Raw genomic sequence first — 24,615 nt, forward strand, 5'->3', positions numbered from 1 at the left:
TTGTTATTTATGGTATTTATAAGGTTGTGTTACAGTAGGAGGACATATGTACATAGATGAGAAACTGAGTTTGTCTTTGAATGTATGCTGCGGAGGAAGTTTTGAATCTTGAATTTAGGACAAAATAAACTTGCAAAATAAACTTTGTCTGTGTCCGTGTGTTGTTTTATGCTGTGCCAGGCCAAATTGTGTCTTTATGAATGGAGTGATGTGAAGAAAATGACACGAAAGGGCCAATTTTACAAAGACGGAGAGCAATGAGAGCATCCCAGGAACAAAATAGTCTGGCAACACTTTACAGCATAACATCAGCACAGCTAGTATTTAATACCTATCAAAAGGTTTGAGCACATCTATTAACTTTTCATGTGAATAGTTAATGCATTTTGTAATTTTTTGAACATGACAAACCTGATCAGTTGTACACATTAAGGGAAAACTCATTTATACTTTCACGTTACACACAAAATGTGTGGAGAAGTTTACAGTTTTAGGATGTACAGCTGCTCCTTTAGCTTCAGAAATATTAATGTTTACTGTAGTTAAACTACATCACCGAACATTAAATAGTCCGGTCACACTTTTGGGCACGACACAGTCGTTTGCATGAGACATTTAAATGCCAATATTTTGATTTCCCAGCTTCACTGACCTGTTTGGAAAGTCCGTGCAAAACCAAACAAGCTGTAAATATAGAAGTGTTTTCAAAAGACAGCACAATACAGGAGCCGAGAGTCAATGTTCCAAAATTTCAGTCTCCAGGAGATTAAAAAAAATTCTAGTTTGAAGTTATTTAAAGACGACTGAGCAGCTTCTGACCAATTTCAACTGCAGAGCTCAAACTGTTCAACCATTATTGCTATTTCACACAACACAAGAGTAAAACTGCAGAAGTCAAGCTGTAAAATAGGATAATAGTAAAAATTAAACAATTGTGAAATGTATCTAGTACGTGTTTTGTATAAAGTCATCTTTATGTCCTGAAAATTGAGTTAAATGTAACAATTTTCTTTATTCTTCACCTCAGATCTGCCTCTGCACTTTCATTTGTTCCGCTTGGGCTGTTTTTCTTTTGGTGGCAAATGTCTCTCTCTGACACTGCAGACGGGGTATTTTGAATTATTATTTCCACCAGTTTTCAGAAACCACATAAATCAATGTGGCTGTATTAATACCATGCGGCATTCGAGGTTTAATCAGGGTCTGTGACCACTTTAGGAAATTATCTTAAACCCTTTATAGGACACACACTAAAATACTAACTCAACGTGAGTCTTTAAACATGTTCTGTCCATTTTACATTCAATAAAATCAGCTGACAAATATTAAAAAGAGATTTATCTCCAAGTAGAATTTGCTACGGATCACCTCCCAAAACAACTATGGGAATTAGTCTATGGTAGACTGTTTCCTTGTGATAAGAATTCTCAACAATCAATCCACTGCCTTGGAAAACTTAATGATTTTCTTTTAAAAATGTCATACTTGTAAAAATGTGCATTCAAGCAATGAGCAGCAAAGCTCAGGAATTTAAAAGAAAAGCAGTTTCACATGAGCAGACAAGATCAGGCAAATTATTTATCTGTTTATTCCTCTGATTGTACAAAACCGCTCACTCCACAACTTAAAGTGATCTCATGTCATATTGCACAATATCAGCTGAAACCCAACTGTCAGTGTTTGATCAGACAATAAATAATTTTAACTTTGGTATAAGATGATAAAAGAAAAAAAATACAATTATAAAAGATAAAGAGTGACACACAAGGTGCTTTGTGTTCTACAGATAAGAGGGAATGATTTCATAAAAGATACAGTACTGCATAATGACTGTTGTTCCACAGTAAAACACTGATTAAACTTCCACCCTGCTGCGTTTAGTTGCCTGTGCTCTACTGAGGTCTTTTCTTTTTCCCTTCCGTGTTGTTTATAGTCCGTCAGACAGCTTTTCTGCGGTTCACTGGGCCTCAGCGAGGCTTTCCAGGTGCTCCTTCCTGTTGGTGAACACACAGCGGGCGGCGGAGAGCGCGGGCCGGGGCTCGGACGGGCTCACGGTGAGCAGGAAGCGGCTGACTCCCGTGTTGGGACAGGGCGAGAACAGGTGCGACATCTTCACCCCCGCGGGCAGCGAGCAGTTCAAGTCCTCCACCAGGTGTCTGACGGCGACGCGGATGTAGGCGCCGTGGCTCACCACCAAGGCGTGAACAGTCACTCCCTGGAGGCCGTCGTGGGCTGAGCCGGCGGCGGCGGCGGCCGCTCCGCCTGCCGATGAGGAGGCATCGGGCTCAGACTGGCTGTGTTTGTCCAGCATCTGCTTGAAGAGGACTTGGAGGAACTTTTTGAATCGGAGCCTCACCTGAAAGTAAGGTGACAGCGAAGTGGGCGATCAGCATTGGACTCTGACGCCGGAGAGCCTGCGGGCTTCAGTGAAGAGTCAGCAACCTGCTGCGAGCACAACGGCCGTCTACTGTCCCTGAGTGTCTCCACTGCTGCTCTCTTTTTCAGGGCTCAACACAGCAAGCCAGTGCAAACACAACTGTTTCGGTAACAGGGCGGAAACTCAGGGCCACCGATACTCAACTCCAAGCACGAAATTTAAGAGACACAAAATCAACACCAGTCCATGATAGCTAAAATCAGGCACGGGATAATTACTGTGAAAAGCACAAACTATCAATCCGGGACACAAACATCCCAAAAAAAACCATGCTAAAAGGTCAATATTACAACATTCAGACTCTTTAGAGTTAAAGATCAAAACGCACCAATAGTGATTTTTATTGGGGGAGCAGAAAAACTGCAGATTATATGCCGAAATTAAATGTTTCATTTGTTATGAACTTAAATGTAGAGGCGAATTAAAATCCTCTGGCAGGTCTTTTAAGTTAAGCTCATTTGCTACAAAAATCATGTCTTTGATTATGTTGTAAAACGTCATTCAAAATAGCTCTGAAAGTTATTAAAGGTTATTATTAAGTAAATTTCTCTAATACGTTTAGTTTGACTTACGTTTTAATTTGTTGTTTATGTTAAAAATTCTATACTAGAGGTCAGACCAGTGAAATTACACAACACTAATGCACAAACATCCACAAATTCAAATATTTCAGTGCAAATATGAATGCATGCATGTGACTGTAATATTTTTAAAATAAGCCTAATTTCAAAATGTATCCTGGTGCAGACAGTGAGATGTCAATTTCAATCCTGCTGCAAAGACTCATCAGTCTGCACAGCCATCTGACCGGCCACAGTGGACCCGCTGACACCCCAGGTTTGGCCCACAGACCATATGTTTGACAGAGAGAACCACCACGAAAATAAGAGTGTAACGCTCCTTATTGTCAGGACACAGCCCCGTAAGAAGAGGAATGTCTTTTGCATTCTCTGATCCATTATTTGAAATTCACAAACGTGCAATGTGTGTATTATCCAAATACTCGATTAATCGCTGAAATATTTGATGGAACGCACGACTTCAGAAAGAATCAATAGCTGCAGTCCTACTTAGAAGTATATCGATATAGCTTTTTCCGTTAAAATATTTACTGATCTTGCAATTTTCAATATTTTAGGAAAATGTCAATGTATCATAAATATTGATATATCACCCAGCCCAATATCAAACATTCTAAAACTCTCACACACTGAAAAAATAAACATTTCATAGCTAAAAATGCAGCAGCAAATGGCCACGAACAGCAAATTGACTGTCAGTCTGATTATTTCCATCACTCCTCATGCAGCTTCGCCCAGGAGTACTCAAGGTGGATTAAAGGGATTCATCACTGCAATAGTATAGGAAACGGCCTGAGAGCTGTGACTGCTATATTTATAAGGTTGATCCTTGTTTTTCCCAACACAAAACACAACAAGAAAAATGTCTGGTGCTTCAAGTTTCCCCTTATTGTGTGGTAATACCCAGGATAAACACACGGTGGTGCTGTTGCACAGACAATATACTGAACTTGAAGATAAAAAGTATTGAATGTATATAATGTGTGTGCGTGTGTGCGTATGTGTGTGTGTGTGTGTGTGTCACCTGGCCCTCTGTCTCTCCTCCTGGTGGTGTGTAATCACGACATGCCTGCCCAGCAGCATTAGCCATGTTCTTCAGGTCCTCTTTGTGTCGACCCTCAGCGATGCCGAAGCCCTGAAAGCACAGAGCAGTTATTCCTCAGAAATCAAAGGAAGTGGTGTGAAGCTGCCACGGTGGGAAGCCGGTCTTACTCTCTCTCGGAGCAGTGGCTCCAGAGTCATCTTCACGCCTTCACAATGAGCGTTGTTTCTCAGAATAATCTCAGCCGTCTGAGGAAGGAAGCAACAGTGATGCACTGTGAGTCAAACTACAGACACGAGTGTCAATGCAACATCTGTGAAAAGAAATGTCAATGTCCATGCTGGTCCCACCTGCACGGCCCTCTGCAGGTTACTGACGAACACACAGGTGAAGGGGACGTCTTTGAGGTACTGTCCAACAGCCTCACACTGCTGCAGGCCTGTCTCCGACAGCAGCGTGTCCACACCCTGACCTGGGAGCACAAAGTCCACATTAACACCAACAGCCTTTTTCTACTGTCTCTAGCCTCTTTATTTCTATTTTAAATGGCACCACATTTGTCAAGGACATGCATTTGTGGGATGAGATGCAGAGCTACATCAATGAGTTGTGCTCATTGAGAACTTGTCATATGCTCACAGAATAGAAAATACTTTATTAATCCCAAAAGGAAAATCACTGCATACAGTTTATCTGCCAAGAAATACTTTTCTCATATGTTATACCCCTTTCCCACTGCAATTAGCGGGTCGTCCCGTGTTTGCGACCCGCTAACTATCGCCTTTTTAGACGCCTTTCCCACCGCCTGCTGGCGAGCCGCACCGCTGCGTTTTCCCGCACCGATGGTGTCCCACGTTGATGACATCATCGGCGCGACGGAGCAAAACGAAAGTAAACAATGCAGCGGAAAACAGTCCCTGTTACCTGTAGACAAATCTCCTCTTCCCCACGGATCAGGGGAAGCTCTCTGGTCTCGCTATCTTGCCATTTCTGGGTCGTATGGACGAAGGAAATCTCACGCTGTGTCCAGAAACAACAACTAGCGCGCTAACTTAGCCGCGCTGCGTCGACGTCATCATTACCCCTTTCCCACTGGCCAAAAAACCCGTTTAAACCCGCTAAGTCGTGGCAGTGGGAAAAGGTTTGACCCGGGATTTCGACCCGAGTCGTTCACCCTGCAAATTTACCTGCTGACCCGGTAAATTCCCGGGTCAGCTTTCTACTGGCTTTTAGTGGGAGGAACTTACATGATGACGTCGACGCAGCGCGGCTAAGTTAGCGCGCTAGTTGTTGTTTCTGGACACAGCGTGAGATTTCCTTCGTCCAGACGGCCCAGAAATGGCAAGATAGCGAGACCAGAGAGCTTCCCCTGATCCGTGGGGAAGAGGAGATTTGTCTACAGGTAACAGGGACTGTTTCCGCTGCATTGTTTACTTTCATTTTTCTCCGTCGCGCTGATGATGTCATCAACGTGGGACACCATCAGTGCGGGAAAGCGCAGCGATGCGGCTCGCCAGGAGGCGGTGGGAAAGGCGTCTAAAAAGGCGATAGTTAGCGGGTCGCAGACACGGGTCGACCCGCTAGTTGCAGTGGGAAAGGGGTAATGTAAGTTCCTCCCACTAAAAGCCGGTAGAAAGCTGACCCGGGAATTTACCGGGTCGATTGCAGGGTGAACGACCCGGGTCGAAATCCCGGGTCAAACCTTTTCCCACTGCCACGACTTAGCGGGTTTAAACGGGTTTTTTGGCCAGTGGGAAAGGGGTGTTACATTCTTATTTTGTCACGTATTTGTTTGGCTCTTTCTGGAGGTGCACACGAGTGTCTTATACTATGTTCACACAGAATGATTTACACTGATTTTAAGATTAAACCTTGAATTTCAATAGGAATGTTTCATCGCTATCTGGTTGAATTTGTGTTTGATGTGTGTCATTTTACCTTGCAGCAGCTTGTCTCTGTTGTACTGCGTCTCCCCGCTGAGTACAAACAAAGACGATTAGATGAAAATAAACCTGATTTCAGCTGTTTAGTAGAGGAAACAACACACTGTCCCGAAGCAAGACATCAAGTTTACACAGCTCGGGGGCGAAGACGTCCAGCGGCCATGCTTCAGTAACAACTGAGAGGACACGCTGCTTCTCCGAACCCCCCGCCCCGCTACCGCACAGAAAAACTCTGTCTGAGGTGCCATGGAGGCAGACGAGTACAAATTAGCCATTAAATGTACACTTACTGTCGCACCATCGTCAAACTGAAGGTAAACATCTTCGCCGGCTGCTGCGTGCTACTTCCGGGAAGTACTGCTGCAGGTCTGTGACGTCACCACGTGCGTCATGACGCATTGCAGTGCTACGTAAAGCACTGCGTCCTTAGTGCATTATATATTTTCATTGTTAATAATACATTTAATTTTAAAGCACTTTTCAATGCACTCAAGGTCGCTATACAAAGATAAAACTACATAATTCAAAAACAATTAAATAATAAAGAGAAAAAAGAAATGCAATTAATTAAATAATTTACTACATAATTTCACATGTTCCTTCCTAGTTTGGATGGTCTTCATTATTAACCCACAAATAAAATAAACCGAAAATCTTGAATGAGAAGATGTTTCCAGACATTTGGACGAAACAGCACTTGAAAATATCAGTTTTTGAGAAGAATGCATGACTTGGATCCAGCCGTAGTGACTCTGTCGCTCTCTGGTGGCAGCGAATTGAAATACCGCTGAACAAAAGACACAAAAGTGATTTTAGCCAATTTATTGAGGACAAATTGTTGAGGTACATTGTGTTTTTGCATGTGGGACAGTGTGAAGGCAGATTGATGTAATAACCACACTGAACAACAATAAAACATTCTGGTGGATCAAACTTGAAATTACTGGGTACCTCAAAAATGAGCAATATTCCACTTTGATCAAAACTGATAAAATATGTTAACGAAACTACAAAATCTTTGACAATAAGTCATTTTTTTCAGATACAAGTAGAATACGCTATGTAGGTTTGCATTGACTTAGCACCAGATGTAAAGAGACAACCTCATTTAAAACAGGCTGCAGGCACTTTGAACCGCTCAGTGGGCATCCGGCCACTAGGGTGGGGGTTACAGAAGAAGTATAAGCCCTACACTTCCTCTCAAAGTAAAAAAAACAAAAAAAAAAAAACAAAAACAAAATAAAAGTGAAACCAGTCCGACAAATTAAGAGTGAAGACGACGCGTGTGATGCGAACTGTGATGAGGTAATGATGAGATGGGCTCTCTCTCTCTGTCCAAATTAACCTGAGGTACACAAACATTACCAAGAAGCAGCAAGATTATAGAATATAAAGATACAAATGGAACAATAAAAAGAATAAAAACATGCTAATCAATGACATCGGCAAAACACGAGTACTTCCAGTCCCGCACCAAACTGTGTTACGTTCCCTCCGGTACATACACAACAGAAACGCAAAGACTTGTTACATATACAAAAAAAAAAAAAAAAAATCATAATATAGCAGCACACAAGTGAATGACAATAAGGCATCTTTGTGTAAGACTAGAAAAGAAAAGCTTAATAGCAGCAAGAGAACAACATATATAATCTCTTTCTAACTTTGGAATTACCTCTCAAATTATAAACAAAACCTGGAAAAGCAACAACTTTTTTTCTGTTTAAAGCATTTTTCTTTTTTTACGGGGGTGAAAAACATTTGGTTTTTTTTTTGCACAATCAAAACATGCACAAATACAATTTAGACACAAGATTCCTGTTGTGATACATCGTGAGGATTTCAGTAAGTCTGTTATATACAAAACAAAGGGCAGACGTAAAACTTCAGTTGAGAGCGGTGTACGTGAAGAGGAAAGGTACAAAACATGGATATTCAGGACACAGCAGGGTAAGTTTGACTATAAATTTAAAAAGGAGGAAAATAAAATTCAAGTTCAAAGGTAAATACACGCACTGAAGTCTACACGTGGCTTGGCTTCTCTTTATTTTATATACTATTACACTACGACGCCGATCATCCTATGTCTATGTCACCTGTTGGGGCGTAGTTTTCAAGACAATCTGCGTTACCCCGTGGGGATCCAGCCCGGAAAAAAAAAGGAACGAAAGAAAGTCAAATAACTTAAACTAAAAAAAAAAAAAAAAAAAAAAAGACAAAGACACCCCCCTCAAAAAAAAAAATCTCTCCTCAACCACTATCCCCTTACCAATCTTAAGGAGTGTGTTTAAAAGTGCATCAATATTGTTCCCCAAGTCTCAAAAAATGGTAAAACTCGATTACTGCTATCGTGCAACTGCAGGAACATCATAAAGCTTAAAGTTAACCTCCTCGATCATCAAACCGCTCGTCTTTCAGCACTTTCTTCATCCTCTCCTCAAACCCGTCCGCTCTCGTCCTTTCCCTCTCAAACTTGGTTCAAATAAAAACTTGCCTTATCTCCTTTTTTCCCCCCCTCACTCTCGACATCAGTCCGACCTGATGGAAGCTTAAAACCCTCCTGAATGCTCTCTAACATGTACGAACAATGAGAAAAAAATAAAAAACAAAACAAAACACCGAACAGCACAATGGTTACGTTGAGAGGAACTGGAAAGCGGGAAAAGTCCTACTTCCAAGCGGGTCAAATAAATCTGAGCGCAGTCAAACTCGGAAATCTCCAACTTTTGACGTGTTTGTGCATTCGGATGAGAGATTTTCTCAGAATGATGTGCTCTGTAACAAAGCAACCACCCGGCAGTGAGTGAAAACAAGCGTCTGCAGTCTGTAGAAGTGCTGAAGACTGAAACTTGGAACTTAAATAATGTCATCGAACAGATACATCAGAAAGGATGTTCCCAATGATACACACTCATCCAGGCTATATTAGATTAACGTATGTAGATATCTAGGGAAAAAAATCAGCAGTATTTCTGTACAGAGGAGCAACAAAGGATGTATTTATCTACAAGACACGACGCTCCACACTGGGAAGTAGAACTTTTCTCAAACGGGTCACTTTCCAGTTTCCATCATCTGCATGAACAGAAAACACGACGACAGGCTGAAACGGAACGCCGCGGTCCCGTCACCGCTCCGGTCCGAGGACCCCGTCCCGTCTTCACGTCCGTCCGGTGCGAGCGGGCCCAGCCCCCTCTCGTCCAGCACTTCCTCCGCATAAATAGTGAGCGGTGCTACAGGCGCACGGTGATGTCTCAGCTCGGTGTAAATGCCACGTGCTGGTAACGATCGCACAGAAAACCCCATTTCAATTGATAACTGCTCACTAAAAATGGGTAAAGAGTAACATAACTAAATGCTAGCTAAATATACATTTTGCTAGTTTGTATCAAAAAGAAAATATGTATATTTAATATAATTATGCTATTTTTGTTTTCAAGTATGAAAATATATTCTCAGGCCTCCACTCTCGGGGAACCTAAGGCACTATCAAGTTTTCAAGACAGTTTCTTTTTTAAATAGCTTGTTTTTGATTACATGTGGCCCAACAAAAGGTGAACACACACCCAACGGGGTGTGAAAGAGTAAAAACAAAACAAAAGAGACAAATTTCTTATTTCTAAAAGTTCATAGATTGTCAGACCACCGCTGAAAAGCCCCCGCCTCCAGCCCTCCTCTTTCAGTTTATGCGGCGGGCCGGGCGGCGCCGGGAGCTCATAAGTTGACGTCGCGAACGTCCGTGGGGGTGCTGGACTGGTCCTGCTGCTCGCGGGTCTTGCTGCCGGCCCGGAGGCCGCCCTCCTGCCGGTGGTGCTGGCCCTGCTGCAGGCTGGCGGCCAGCACGCGCTCGATCTGCTCCTGGCAAGCCCTCAAGCAGTCCTGCAACGGAGAGGGTCAGCACCGGTTAAACACACACATCTTCATCAGACCTCAGCTGATGTGTGAGACAAACGTAATCCTGGACCTCATCAGACCAGAACAGGCTCTGGAAACTCGTCTCTTTGTTGTGTTTCTTTAGATTTTTTTTAGACATAAAAAGCTGAAATGCTGTTGCAGGTCTCTCAAATATATAACTACCAAGTTCTGAAAAAAGTGACATTTATCAAACCAGCTTTAATCTGCGTGTTCTTGTGAATAAACCGAGCTGAGGGTTTACTTCGTTCACCTGGGTGCCGACACGAGCCGACCAAACATTTCCAGGACATCTGACAGGCTCCGGTCACATGCGCGGCATACCAGCGGGGAATTATGCGTCTCTGAGGTAGGTGGTCCCGTCTGCACCGCGGTCAGAACAATGGGTACCAGCACCACCGCAACACGGAGCAGCCGGCTCCACGGCGGGCACGGCCGTGATACCAGCACAGCTTCAAAGTAGCCGGGGGGGGGGGGGGGGTCCTGAAGGGGCTCTGTGGTCTATCAGGCTATCAGAGATCTGAAACCCTGCACTGCTTGTCTAAACCCCCTCCCCTCCCCCTGCCCGGTGGGTTTACGGAGCGGTCAGTCCCGTGTGGAGGTCTGGAGGAAATGGCTTTGACCCGCTGCACCCTGACCCTCAAGAGTTTGGGTGTAAAACGGCGTCTATAGGACAGTGGGACCGGATGTTTTCACACAGCTTCTCTTATGAAATGGGATCCTCTCTCTGTCTGTCTGGGTCTGCCCCTGCTGCCACCCCCACCCCACCCCCGCCCCCCGCCACTCCTGCAGGTCTGCGTCGGAGATGTGGGAGGTCTGCCTCCCCGAGCCGGCGGCAGGCGGGACTCTTAAAAGAATGAGCCGAAGCTCGCAAAGAGGCCAACATTCCTCTAAAATGTAGGAATAATTGAGACCCGATGGGCCGCAGTCGGAGCGCCTGTTGTGACGGCGGCGGGGTCGCGGGGCCCACATCACCATCGCAACGCGACCGCAAGCTCAGAGGCAACCGCGCCGCTCCTGCAGCCGCATGGGATTTCTGCACTTGTGACAAAGGATAGGTTTTCATTAGCCTGATTGCTGCGCGGCAGCTCAGAAACGATTCGGACCAGATGTCGGTATGCGCCGAATTCTTTGAAGCTACGATGACATCAGCTTCTCTTTACGACTTATTAAAACTTACATCAATTGTACGTAGTATAAACTCAACAGATATTTACTGATACTGAGCGCTTTTCACTTTTAAACTACAGAAAATCCTTTTACAAAGACTTTTCCAGCTGTATTGAATGTCCATTCGCTTCCATTTATAAGACAACACTGGCTACAGTTTAAGTGAACATTAAGAAACTATTAAAACACCTCAGATACTATGCCGTCTTAAAATCTGAGGGTTTCCATTGACTTCGACAATATACTGTCTGCAAGTACTGACCCATTTCAAACTTTACACCCAGAATCTCTTGCATGCAGAGGTTTGAAATGCATCCCTTCAGATCGTAGCACTATTAGAACCATTATCACTCAGTCGAAATCACAAAATAAAATCCAAGCAGCCTCACTGACTCCATTCACACAGTAACTGTACAGTACAGACAGTTAAACTGACCCCCATTTCATTTCTAACAGAGGATATGGACAAATTACAGCACGTTTAAATTTAAAAGATCTTACTATGAGTAACAGCAATAATGTTCATGTTTCAAGTTTTTCTTTGCCGTTGCAACATGAAGCCAAATTGAACGAAATCGCTTCCACGTTCAGGTAAACAGTGAAAATAATTGGGAGAACATTCACACTGGACACTTAATTGTGATTAGGCTGAGTTATATGTCGTATTCAAGTCATTTTGAAGCAGCGGTCAGGTGTAACTGCAGCTCAGATCACTTTCTGTTGTTGGAAGTGATGCTTCGGGCCTCCTCTGAAAACATGTCCGTCCTCCAGGAGGGGCACACAGCTAAAGTGGGAGCCCTGCGCAGAAATTGCATGTGTCCTACCGCAAGAATGTGGGCTCGGAGTTTTAAGAAGACGTTCCCTCTGCCGCTGCTCTTTATAGCTGCAGTCTGGCTCCCCAGCCAAGAGCCAAAAGCCTGCCCCCCCCCAATGAAAAGTAAATAGCTTCAGTCTGCCACTGAAGTCATGTTGTTTTCTGAAGAGCCTTTCAAGCTGCTGTCGTGAGATGCCGCAATGTTTGCCATTAATAGAGCATTGTTTTGAACCATTAAAACTCTCCAGGAATGACTGGAGGGGAGTGTGTACCCCCCCCGACCCCCTCACTTACCACCTCTGTGTTGGTGATCTTGGCCAGCAGGTCTGTCAGGTTGTCTCGACTCAGCCTCTGGTCACTGTGGTCCAGCTGCAGGCCGCAGACGGCAGCTCCCATGCTGCCGGTGGCAATCATGGAGGGAGGGTTCATGGCGAGGCGGTCATCTGGTGAGGAAAAGGGTATTAATGCGCAATTAGTCAGGCAGAAGCAGCAGCAGCTTCAGGCCATGGGGAGGAAACACGCAAATAACACAAGAGGAAGGATGAGAGATGTTTGTGGAGTGAGAACGTCTGAAAGCTCTCCAGTGTTTGGCCGCTGCACAGCTGAACCTGATTTTCCCACAGTCTGGATTTCAGCAGAAGGTAGCAGTGCGGTGGAACCTGTGCGGTTTCCTTCACAGAAAACTGGGGTCTGATTAGAAAAGCAGAGTAGGAATCCTCCTACTCTCTGAGCAATGAGTTCCAGGCATGACTCCATCAGTCTTAACCCACAGCGGGCTGTGAGAGAGGAGGCGGAAGAGCAGGAAGCTTTACGGAAAGCCTTTTAGAGCCACTTTCCTTAACTTTCAGATGATTACTTAAGAGGTAATTATTAATCTAATCAATGCTTTGACCCCAAAAACCCTAAATCCACTTTTGTGCACATGGAAAAAAAAAAAAAAAAAAAAAAATGCAGACAAAATCTCCACTATTTCAAGTTTCCAGAAAAATCCGTTTTTTCTGCCTGCGGCTGCTGTGCCCCAAAAATACATTCAGAGAAAAACCAGCTCATTTGATGAATATGGAGATGCACTTTTTTAATGACTGCAATTAAATATTTTCATTTCCTGGAAAGAATTAAATGTAGTAGAGGCAAACAAATATTTTGATGTGATTGAAACAAACATTCTTCGACCTCAGGACTGACTCCAAACTAAATGCATTAAATAGTGAAACATGAGATAACGTCCACAGTTACACACAAAAAGATGAAAATGTAAAAAACAAAAAACCAAAACAAAACAAAAAAAAAACGAGGAGGGTGTGACTACAGAGAAAAGGTTAAAGGCACACAGCTGTTAAGTGTAAACAAGGATGATCGATATAACAACAGTCACTGGACAAAAGGCAGGAAACATGGACATCTTCATTAGGCGACATGGAGTCTCGCGTTAAATAAACAATCCCATCTCCGAGCTGGAAAAGGAAGCTGTGCTCAGGGGAAAAAAAAAAAACCTGCACAGGGAGAACATGCAAACAAAAAAGGGTCTGGTCCAGGATTATATGGTCTAGTGATAACTAATCCATCTTTTAAACACGTGAGATCTGCTCTGAAGACGCTGTCCGGGGCAGACGCTCACAAATGCCCAACAATCCAGCGAAATGAAACACGGCTGCAGCCAAAGCACACAGGCAGCTTCTGGGACTTTTGCAGCGTGTCTCGGTGGCCCGGTAGCTTCACTACGCCCATCTTCTGCTCCAGCTCCCAGCTGTCCATAGGAGGAGCTCCTCCAATTCAAGAATAACATCTCAACTCCATATAAAACTCCAAACATTTACATTACTGCACAACCACAGCAGGCCGCCTCTTTCCCCCACTGCGGCCGCTTTGTGCTCGGATAGAAGCGGCGGCTTATGAATAGCAGAGGCGACCGCTGAAACACACCCAAATGTTTAAAAAAAAAAAAAAAAAGAAGTGTGACACTAAAACTGTGCTAAACGGGGCACGAAGCTCATTGAGGGAATCTATGGTTCCAATAACGAGCGCTAGTAAACAAGTGCTTATTGGCTGGATCTGACCGCACTGACGTCGGCGAGGAATTCCAGCGCTCTAAAGCGACCTGCTTTGTCTTATTTCCTTCAGCGGATTGACTGAAAGGAGGTGGCGGATGAAAGGCGGCCCTGCGACAATGGCACTCCTGTACACTGCACGTACCAGGAGATCCTGCAGGGGCATTTCTGTCCAGGATATGAAAATATTAGAAAGGATTCCCAGCGCAGGCGGAGGAATGCCGTGTAAATTCGCCTCGGGGAGCGGCCCGAAGGGACATCTGAGCCTGTTTGTTTTGGACACGAGGATGGAAGAAGGAAGGAAGGCGGTTGGATCGCGGCCCTGACTTTTTAAACCTGGAAGCTTCCCCGTCAACAAACACAATGCAGGACGTGGGCCGCACCTGAGCCGGTCCGGCGCGGGGCGGGGGCGTGCACGGCGCGTGCGCGCAGCGTTAAACAAAAGCGGCGGCCGCCGCCGCGACCAGCGCGTGCGGATAATCTAAACACGGCGCCGATAAGAGGAGCTTTTAGCAGCTGCGAGGAAAGTTTTAAAAAAGATGGGACTGGAGAGAGGATGAAGCAGCCGGCGGAGAAGAAAGAGGTCAGGGATGACTCACGGCGGGAGAATGCTCGAGTGTGTGGGAATATTTGTCTGGATGGAGCAATAACAAGGCAGCAAAGTGGGCGCCAGCGAACGAGCACGAGGAGAGAGAGACGGAATAAAGCATATCGGCAGGTGAAAAGGGTCAAACGGGAAGACCGCCATTTGATTCTTTTGGCTTGATGTGTGTGGAGTTTGCACGTTCTGTCCGTGCTTCGTCCCTCAGTTCACACACACACACACACGCACACACACACACACACAGCGGGCTGAGTGGTGACTCTGAAGTTGTTTACACAACGTTTCAAGTGAAAACATCCTTTTTGCGTTTTGGACTCAAGAGAAGCTTTGTCAACGTTTTTGAAAATGATTTCTGCTCAGAGAAAAAAAAACGACGTGGTTTTTATATCGGGTCACTAGTGGGCGCTGTTTGATTCTGTAAGGAAACCACACACACACTTGTGTCCCTGGAGAACATGGACTGGGAGCCATGTTGTTATTCCAAACAGTCACTCCACATTCCGTAATCATGCATTTGAGGTTACCTGTGAGCTATAAATTGCCCCTTGACGTGAGCGAAGGGGTGTGTTTGCTTTACGATCCACTGGAGACTCTTTCAAGGTGTATTCTTGCAACCTGCCTCACCTGTGGCACAGAGGGCGATGAACGTCTGCGTGTGCTTGCGGACCATCGACAGCTTGTCTTTGGGAAGCGGCAGCCGGCGAATGATGTGCTCTATGAAATCGTTGGGGATGACTGAGGCCATGTTCCACTTCAACTTGCCCAGCACGACCAGTTCCCAGTCCTGAGAAGAAGAGAAAGAGAGAGAGAGGAGAAAACACGTCTCAGTCACTGTCTAACTCCGCGTCTCGGTCAGGGGGTTCAGTGGCGCGCTGCCATGCCTCCGCCGACCGTGAAAGAGATCACAGTGCTTCCCAATTCCCAGAGGAAATGGCTCTGTAAGAGGAGCAACATTTCTTCACTTTATCTCTCCTCGCTGTATCTTATTATCTGCATGCCTCTCTCATTCCTCGCATCCTTTGTGTTCATATCGCCGGCATGTGACAAGCTTCGCCCCGCTTTAGAGCGCCTGCCAATGAGACGGCCAGGCCTTTCCTTCCTGTCACAAGCCTCGCCGAGCTACAAAGAGTTTGCAGAGCACAGAAAGCAACAGCTCTCAGAATGTCTGAACACACCAATAGCCTGCACCAGGAAATCAAGAAAGGAAGAAAGAAAAAACTCAAGACGAGCTGCTGCCTTCGAATCCACCAAGTCACTGAAGTTCTCTTTATGGTAGACTTCAAAAACAGATTTAATTTCCTTCAAATTGCTTTTATCACCACTAAAAAAAAGGCTTTAGAGCCACTGGCATCACAGGTCACACTATGCTCCTTATTTTCTATTAAATATATAGTAAATTAAGGGTAAACACCACAAATACGTCAAAAGGTGGAAAGAACGTCAGGGCTTATGAATGTTTTATTATCTGGACATTTCACCCCAGGGCCCATGTTATATCAGTTTATATTTAACATACAATAAAACAGCTGCAGGCTGTCGTAGATTAAAAAAATAACAGCAGAAGAAAAGAAAATAACGGGACGCATTCATTCATTCCGCTACGCATCCGACTGAAAGCATCATCCTTTTATATTCCAGGCCTTTGAAGACATTTTTAGACCTTAAATCTCACAAATGTTTGAAGGCTTTTCAAGGATTCGAGGAGACGGTTCGTAAAAAGAGAGCTATTGAAAAACATGCAACACCCACAAATGTTTACTGTTAACATGCACTCGGGACGATAAACAGCCATCAACACAAAAGCAGAACGAGTTTTTCAATGAAAAACTTTCCTTCAGCCTTGATTTGTTACACGGCGACCTTATTCAAGACAACAGCTCCACCTTGTGTTGGAAACTCACTCATACATGGAACCATTAGTTAGAAATTTACTGCCCAACAATGAAAAACAAGTTGACTGGTTTGCTGTGGTTTGGAAATGTATGACATGTTGCTATTTGCTGTCTTTTGATCTGTTTTGCACACATTTTCACTTTAAGCTGTCATTCAAACTCCTACTGTTGTTCCCACGCAGAAGTCAGACCTACGAAGCAAACGTAGTAAACCCTGAAAGTCCGACACTCGGCTGGGACAGCACCCCCCTTCTCTTCCCGTCACCGGCGAAATGTCAGTCATCGTCCACATTTACGTGGATTTCCTGTTCACAACCTGCCCACAGTGATGTTGGTGTTCGTACTTTTTTTTAACCCTGTAGATCAGTGATTGTGAGATGAGCTGAGGTTGTACGTTCACTTCCTGAACAGCTGTCGTACAGACTCTTAAAGTGCTCTCCTCCAGCTGAAGCAGCAGCTCCATCACTGCGAGGCTAAGATGCCGCCGGCTCTGTGCATCCTGTGAGGATATCCAGGAATCTGGAGTGTTTGGGACAATATGGAGCATCGGATGGGATGAATGTCATTTCCCTCAACAGCTGCAAGCAAGGCAGGAGGAAGTTTAGAGAGCATGCGGAGGACATGGAAGAAGCTTCTGTGCAGCTGGGTTACAGCTCAATTGATCCAGTCACAATCAAATCAGCAGATATTCAACAATCTGCTGATTCATTTTCAGATATATACTGACATCTGTCGAGTTTTGATGCGATCAACTCAATGCCAAGTCAAAATGACCTTAAAGTCCTTGTGTGGTTCACAAGTGTTTGATTCATTCATCTCTGATCAGCACGAAATAATAGTTCGCTGAAATATTGTTACAGTATCATGACATCCAGTTTCCATCCGGAAAAACTGTGTCAGATGTTTGCCGACCGTGTCCTGTGATGGGTCTTAATCCAATAGAGATGTTCGGTTATTCTCTAAGCCCCGCCCTCCAGTCATGGTGCTACATGATGTTTGGACATCAGGACCAAGGGGATGCGTTCTATAAATAGCGGCTTTATGGAAACGTCACTCACATCTGGAAGACGTTCCATCTAGATTGACATTTTAACAGAACAGAAGTACTTGCGGTATTTCCACAAGTCAAAGTCAATGAATTGCTCACTGTTGTCGTGTTTCATCTTTCCTTAGAAGCTGTCATTAAGTCTCATTGAGTTGCCCTCAGATTTTTCCCATGTTGTCCTCATCGCCAGTTTCCAGTAGCAGACAGAGCTAAAGGCTTACACCACGCCTGAATCACAATCTGACCGCTTTGTGCCCAAAAGGCCCATTTAGAAACTTTGACTTCGCCTCTAAATCCATTCATTAATTAGTGACATTCTCTCTGACCTCCCAGGATAACCTATTAGGGAAATACCGAGGAAGCCCTCACATCCTGGTTATTACCGGTTTGATCTGCTTCCCCTCGGAGGTCAAATCACATCAATCAGATCATTAGACCCCCTGGTTGACCTGAAACTGGGTCAGAATGAAGAAGAACACACTGCAGGCCATTTCTTTACATGTTAACTAAAACAATTCATTACCAATCATTTCCCAAATGTACTTTCTTTTCTGCAAACTAATCTCAAATTTGAAGTTATTTATGGGTCACAATGCCCTCTTTTTGCTTTTCTGGCCCCATCAAGATCAACCTGGGTAATATGAGACCACTTAAGTAAAACATTAACACAGTCAAAGACATTTATCCTCCAGACAGGAAACAACACTCCAGACTGAGGACTTGAATCAAGACAGTTTGGTAAATTTGCCTTTTTTTTCCAGACAGGTGTCAAACATGTTTTACCACAAACTAAATGGAAGGTTTTTGTTTGAAACCATAATACGGGCTCTTTATGTGGAGTTTCTGGATCAAGAACTAACAACTGGGTCTTGAAGGCTTGTCTTGTGGGCAGTTTTGATGTTGTGTTGCCTATCCTGAGCACCAGGGGGATTGTTAACCGGGGAGGCCACACAGACAAAAATCATAGCCTGACACGGACAACCCTGATTGAGAAACAACATTTTGTTTGATTCATTGTCATGTTTGAAGAGATATTAGGTGAAATTATGTGTATTGTTATGCTGGACCTTGTTATTAGTTCAACTCCACATTGGAAATCCCCTAAAAGCCCCTCAAGCTGCATGCTGATGAGAAAAACCTCTGAAAACAGTTTAAGACATGGATAAGAAGAAGATTTGACCCTTCCTAACAATTTAAAGTGTTTTTTAAGTAGAAGTGAAATCCAGAGTTCTCCAAGATGTCCACATCCTGTACTGCATAACTGGCACTAGATGGCATCACACGCCTCCTCAGACCACATGGAATGAAAGAAAGGATGTGGCTGTTATTGTGCACAGCTCCATTTATGAGGAAAATGGGAAACTTCCTGTGAAACCGATTCAGCATTTAGGCATTATAAAATCATCCCTCCCTCCGTTCCACCCCAAAAAATGTGACAACAGTTTCAGGCCGCTCCAAAGCAACAAATAAATGGATCAATGAATGAATGGGACTTTCTGAAAGGCCACAGTCCTTACCAGCAGTTCCCGTGGCGTGATGGAGTTGTCTGTGTACATGCAGAGTTTGTCTGCTGAGAGTGGCCTGCAGTCCTTTAACTTGGAGGCCAGGAACATACACACGGCTCCCAGAAGCTGTAAATAACTCTTTCTCGTGGGCATAACGGCTAAAAATCTGTCCAAATAGTTAATGGCTAAAGGGAAGACGTCTTCATTACTCTTCTCCTCTTCACACACCTGGAGGGACACAGAGATCAAAAACACATTAGGCCACTTCAGGAAGGTTTGTAGGACAACATGGGACAGAAATATGGTTTGCAAGACAGATCACACATGTCCATGGTTTGTTTTATGTAAGCCTGCAAATTCACACAAGGCAGAAACACATGAGTTGAGTAGGAAGTCATAGAGCTACCCCCCCCCCCCTCTCTGCTATTCAGCTCTTCTTCCTTGTTGGAGCTTGCCTCGTTTAGAGGTGAAAAGATATGTTTTAAAAACGTGAATAAACCGTGTGGGGGGTTTAAAAGGCGTCCATAATGTTGGTTTTATCCACATACTTTCCGATCACTGCAGAAACTGGAGACACTGGAAGTGGCCTTGCGCACAGGCTGCATGCTGCGCCCTGGGCCACTTTAAAAATTAATAATAATTAACGCGAGGGCCAAATGTGCACTTTTTCACCATGTAAATTAAGAAGAATGTCTCCTCTGTGTCGTGGGGAAGGTTTCAGTCAGCAAGCACTGAGATTGAAGCAGCTAACTGATGTAAATATGCGGCTAGGCTGACTTTTCTTGGTGTTGGAATTTCCGACTCTCCCACGCCTTTTGGTGAGTCACTCTCATTCAATTGTCAAACAGGTTAACATCTAGAACAAGCTGGAAAACACACTTTAGAGAACTGAAAGTAGCTCCGACATGCATGCAGACATGAAAAAAAAACAAAAAAAAAAAACAACAACAACCAGAGCTAATGCTAATGTTGAAGAGCCCTCCAACCTCGTGCATCCAGCCGGCCACCATGCGCCTCATGTAGGGCTGGATGTCCTTCTGGACCCGCTGGAAGTAGGAGCACTGCGGCAGGAAGCGCTCCTCCACGGTCAACAGGCTCTGCAGCACCCGCTCATCACTCAGGAGGTTCGGGTCGGGCTGGGCTCTCACGGCGGAGTTCGACTCCAGGCAGTACAGCTCCATGACTCGGCCCCCCCGGCCCGCCGTGCGCCCCCGCCGCCGCCGCCGCCGCCGCGCCGCTGGAAACAAAAAGTGGAGAAGCGGCAATAAATACGGTGAGGGTGCAGCGGGAGACGCGTCCAGGACGAAGCATGAGGCTCGGACTGCTGCTGCTGCTGCTGCTGCCGCTGCTTCTCGGCTCCGGCCGCCTCTTCCTCCCCCTCCTCCTCGTCTTCCTCCCCCCTCCTCCTCCTCCTCCTCCCCCCGGCTGCTTCCTCCAGGTCCGCCTGCGCGTCGCAGCGCGTGGCTGCTCATTGATTCTACTAATAATAAAAAAAATGTAAATTTCACGTTATAACGTGAAAAGATTTTAGTTATAACCTTTTTTTTCACGCTATAACAACATTAACACGCATTAATAAGAACTTGTCAGGCTTTTTTACATTATAACATTAAAATTATCACTTCTGCACAAAGCACGTTCATACAGAAAATAAACAACTATTAAAAAAAAAAACTATTCCAAATGTGTAGAGTCAAGCTTTTATTTAGAAATATATGCAATTCCAACAGGTATGAGTTTAATTCAACCACAGTATAACTTTTTACTTATTTACTGGTATCAGTCATCAACCTGTGTGTCTGTAAGAAGATTGTGCAGCCCACTGTTCCTTTGATGTCTAGTTAATTTTAACTAAGAACAGGAAGTCATTAGTTTTGCATACATACATGTGTGTCTGTTGCTCTTTTGTTAATCATTTGCAAAACAATCTGAGTCACCATGTCTGACAGGCTCTATATAGGCTAAATAAATTTTGATTGATTGATTGTTTCACCTCACCCACAGCTTTCAAAATAATTATATTTAATAATCATAATTAATTATGATTACAGTTTATGTAATTTGAATATATAATGATGAAATACACAAAGAATGTTCCTATCCCACATAGGCATGCAAGAAAGTAGTGAACAGGTAAAGTTACCACACAGTTATTAATTAGCTGGGTTGGTTTACTGCAGATTTGTGATTTTATGCACAGTTTTAGATGGAAAATATGAAATTACCAGAAGTGTATGTCTTATAAGCTTGGCTAAGCTCTTTATGACATGACCAAGATTCAAACTCAGCAAGACTTCATTTAATGGCTTATATACACTTTCTGGGTTATTGTTCACTTCAAAACAATACAGATTTTTCTAGTATCTTAAAAATTCAAGCAATATTTTCTTTGTTTCGTAGTTAAATAAATTAGTTTAATTGTTATGAACCGCTTGAAACAGCATCACTTGTCAGCAGCAACTCTTTCTCTGACATCAGCATCAGTCCAATCGGAATGGAAAAGTGTTTATGTGAGATCTCAAACATGAGTATAAGAACAGTCGCTTGCAGAATCTGACACATTTTTCACGAAATGCCAATAAATTGCAAAAGGATCATTATGTAGTTCTTATTAACAGTTATAAACAGGTTGAAGAAGATATAAAACAACAAATCTATAAGAAAACTCTTGGAGAACAGTAAATGTAAAGGACTGTAAATCACTACAACCATCTGCAGCACAAGCTTTACGATGAAGGTAAGATTTCTGCTCTGCAGAAAAATGGAGGATTGCCACTTCTGTAGAGGAAAAATTACCTCAACAATCAACTCAAAACTGCATCATCTTTCTATCTCCATTTCAGAAAAGTTTCTTGTGCATGTTTCACGTTTGCACGCCAAGCATGTGTTTTTCATCATAGAACCAAGCATGCATGGCCTATTCAGTATTTGTATGTAAGAAATGTGTCTTCACGTATGCAGATGATGGTGTAGTAAATGTTCAGTTTGTTGGAGAAGAGCTGGTAAATAAAAAAAACATGAAGAGCACAGACACTCTGGGATCTGTACCTGTTATGGTATTTCTCCTACTTCCACATGCAGAACTGCGAGCGTCACAAAAGTAAAGTAAAACTTTCCCTGTTTACACACAGCCAGAGAGCTTTTTCACTGACTTCTGATGTAGCAGTCAAGTAAACAAACAGAGAAAATGCAAAGAAAGCTGCCGTTGTACTAACAAGGCCAATTCAGTTAGACAAGACAAAAACATGAATAATAAAATAACTGTCCATAAAAGAAGAACAGCCATGACATTTAGAGAACTTAATAAAAAAAAAACAACTTATGAGTTGGACATAGATTCTAATAAACGGTGAATCTCTGATACTTTAAACCTATGGTATCTCTTAGGTTTTTAGCTATCGCACGAGACCATGCTCTTTTAATCCATCACTTTGGAGCACACAGCTTTTAAAAAGTCAGTGTTTTATTAAGGTTACACCCAAAACACATCCTAGACAAATTACAAGAGCAACTATAGCCTGTTTGAGTCGACTTTGCACAGAAAATCTTAGGTTAAAATAGCAAAAGTGACCTTGAACACAAGTAATGCACTAAAACTCTTGGCTGTGTACTTCAGGCCTCTAAAGCTGCGTTTCAGCCTTGTAAAGATCTTTTTTTGTTAGTTTTCCTTGTTCAAAGTGTCTAATAATTAAAGATAACACTTGGTCGAATCCAGTTTGCAGCCGGTCGGAAAACCAGCATTGCTTTTAATCAGTCCTTCCACATGTGGTGCAGTTCATGGAGCACAGTGTGATGTTGCTGACATCCTTATGGCGAAGGGTGTGGACGGCATGTTGACCCATTTCCAGGGAAGTTTCCCGTAAAGGAAGTCCTCTGGCATGGTGGCATGCCTGGGGATAAATGTGAAACATGCAAATCTGCAGAGAGTGCTTGCAGCAACACCAGGATGTCAAGGATGTTGTTTTGTTTTGTCAAGATGTGGTCAACTTCCTATCAAGTTTTGATATCCCAAGGCCATTTTGGTTCTGCATTTTCCCCCTTCTCTACAGTTCTAAGTGCTGCATTCTTTATCAGAAACGTCAGAGGACGTGATAAAAACAACAAAAAACGTTTTTATGAATCTAAAATTGTTTCCTATCATGTGCTGGTGTATTTGCAGTTACTGCAAACTTTCACTTACTTCTGGCTGGAGTGACTTCCTCCTTTCACAGCCGCCACCAAATTGCTGAATGAGATACATGAGTTTCATTGAGAAAAAAAGAAGAAGAAGAAGAAAAAAAAGGAAAACAGAGCACTGTGGAGCCATTATGAGAGCAGACTGAGAAGTAAGAGTGGGAACTGACTCTGAGGGAATGTCAAGGTTAGCAAGATTAGTTCCACTTCAAAGGAAGGGGTGTAAGTTTGAGAGGATTCATCTTCAAATTGAGATTTCATGTCGGGGAGTTATATCCCTTGTCTGCGCACAAAGAGGCTAACAAATCCCTCCGTCAGTGTTTTCATTTAAAGGGGGTCTCTTTCCCTGCAAGAGGGCAAAGAAGCCCACCATACCAGACAGTGAAAGCACTGACACTTGAGGGGGAACAGAGGTGTTAGGCAGATAAAACAGCCTTGCCCGGCTGCCGCTGTTTGTGCATGTGTCCTGTGATAACACATGTCAGCCGCTATCACGGGCCGCGGGCTGCACAGAGGTAACAGAGAGCGCCCGGAGCCCTGGGAAAACGTGGAGGAGCGTGAAATCACCTTGATCCAAAGATTCCTGCCGCATACCAGTCCGCTGAACCCACCAGAGCATGGGGGCCCGGAGATGGGCAGACTGCCACAGATCAAGAGCGAGAGAGACAAAGAAAGAGAGAAGAGGTGGAGGCTGATAGTCAAGATCTTTAATCCCGGAGCTTGGTTTGAAGATTAACATCATCTTGTGTGTTTCCTGTGCGAGATCAAGTGAGTCGCTCAACGAGGGAGGCCTCTCTCTCAGATATAAACACAGGATTTACTTTTACATGCCAGTTTCAGGGCCAAGCTTGATTACAGGTTGCCCATGTGCTCCGAGTCAAGCTGGCTGTTGGGGTTTACTGACAGTAGAGAAGAGGATGCTATGGCAGGAATGCTGTGGTGTGAACGGCGGTGAGCGCTCCTCCCAGCGCTGACAGATAGCCGGGCTAGCTCAGAGATAAAGTGGCTTCTGTGTGTCACATGGCCGCACCGCATCAACTGATTACAAGAACGGGCCGAACACCCGATTGCACACATGAAAAGCAGGCGACATGTATGCACAGTTGCATGTTCGCATGCTATTCTGGTCATGCTATCAGCGGCGTGGAGCGCGGCTCTATCGCACATCAAAGCCGCTCCGTCACTGCCACTCAGCGCAGAGTGGTCGAGGGCGGGGGAAGAAGGTGCTTTCCACAGGAGAAGCGTACGGGAGAAATAATAATAATGATGCATTTTAGTTGTGGGCACCTTAGAGGAGTGTCAAGGTCACCTTAGCACCAAAAATAGAGAAATATCAAATAAATATGCAGTGAAAGATCAGTTATATACTGTATATGTGTGGTTTTCTTTCGTCCTGCCAGTTAGATAAGTTTTCAGTCGGGGTTTGAGGTGAGGGTGTAAAAATAGGTC

The 24,615-nt window shown here is 44.1% G+C and overlaps 2 protein-coding genes across 2 annotated transcripts; both read right to left on the minus strand.

Moving 5' to 3' along the window:
• Window positions 1–1,554: 1,554 nt before the first annotated feature.
• Window positions 1,555–6,358, minus strand: tigarb (TP53 induced glycolysis regulatory phosphatase b). The gene is made up of 6 exons (XM_030113810.1): window positions 6,294–6,358; window positions 5,999–6,036; window positions 4,411–4,532; window positions 4,231–4,308; window positions 4,043–4,153; window positions 1,555–2,356 (listed from the first exon to the last, which is right to left on the minus strand). The coding sequence occupies exons 1-6, from the start codon at window positions 6,323–6,325 to the stop codon at window positions 1,958–1,960; spliced, it is 780 nt and encodes a 259-aa protein (XP_029969670.1). The 5' UTR covers window positions 6,326–6,358; the 3' UTR covers window positions 1,555–1,957.
• Window positions 6,359–6,810: 452 nt separating this feature from the next.
• LOC115404290 (G1/S-specific cyclin-D2-like) lies at window positions 6,811–20,174 on the minus strand. The gene is made up of 5 exons (XM_030113559.1): window positions 19,980–20,174; window positions 19,006–19,221; window positions 15,176–15,335; window positions 12,194–12,342; window positions 6,811–9,882 (listed from the first exon to the last, which is right to left on the minus strand). Exons 1-5 carry the CDS (start codon window positions 20,172–20,174, stop codon window positions 9,718–9,720), a joined length of 885 nt encoding a protein of 294 aa, XP_029969419.1. The 3' UTR covers window positions 6,811–9,717.
• Between the last annotated feature and the right edge of the window lie 4,441 nt (window positions 20,175–24,615).

Source organism: Salarias fasciatus, chromosome 17 (assembly GCF_902148845.1).
Source record: "Salarias fasciatus chromosome 17, fSalaFa1.1, whole genome shotgun sequence".
In the NCBI taxonomy this organism is placed as follows: Eukaryota; Metazoa; Chordata; class Actinopteri; order Blenniiformes; family Blenniidae; genus Salarias; species Salarias fasciatus.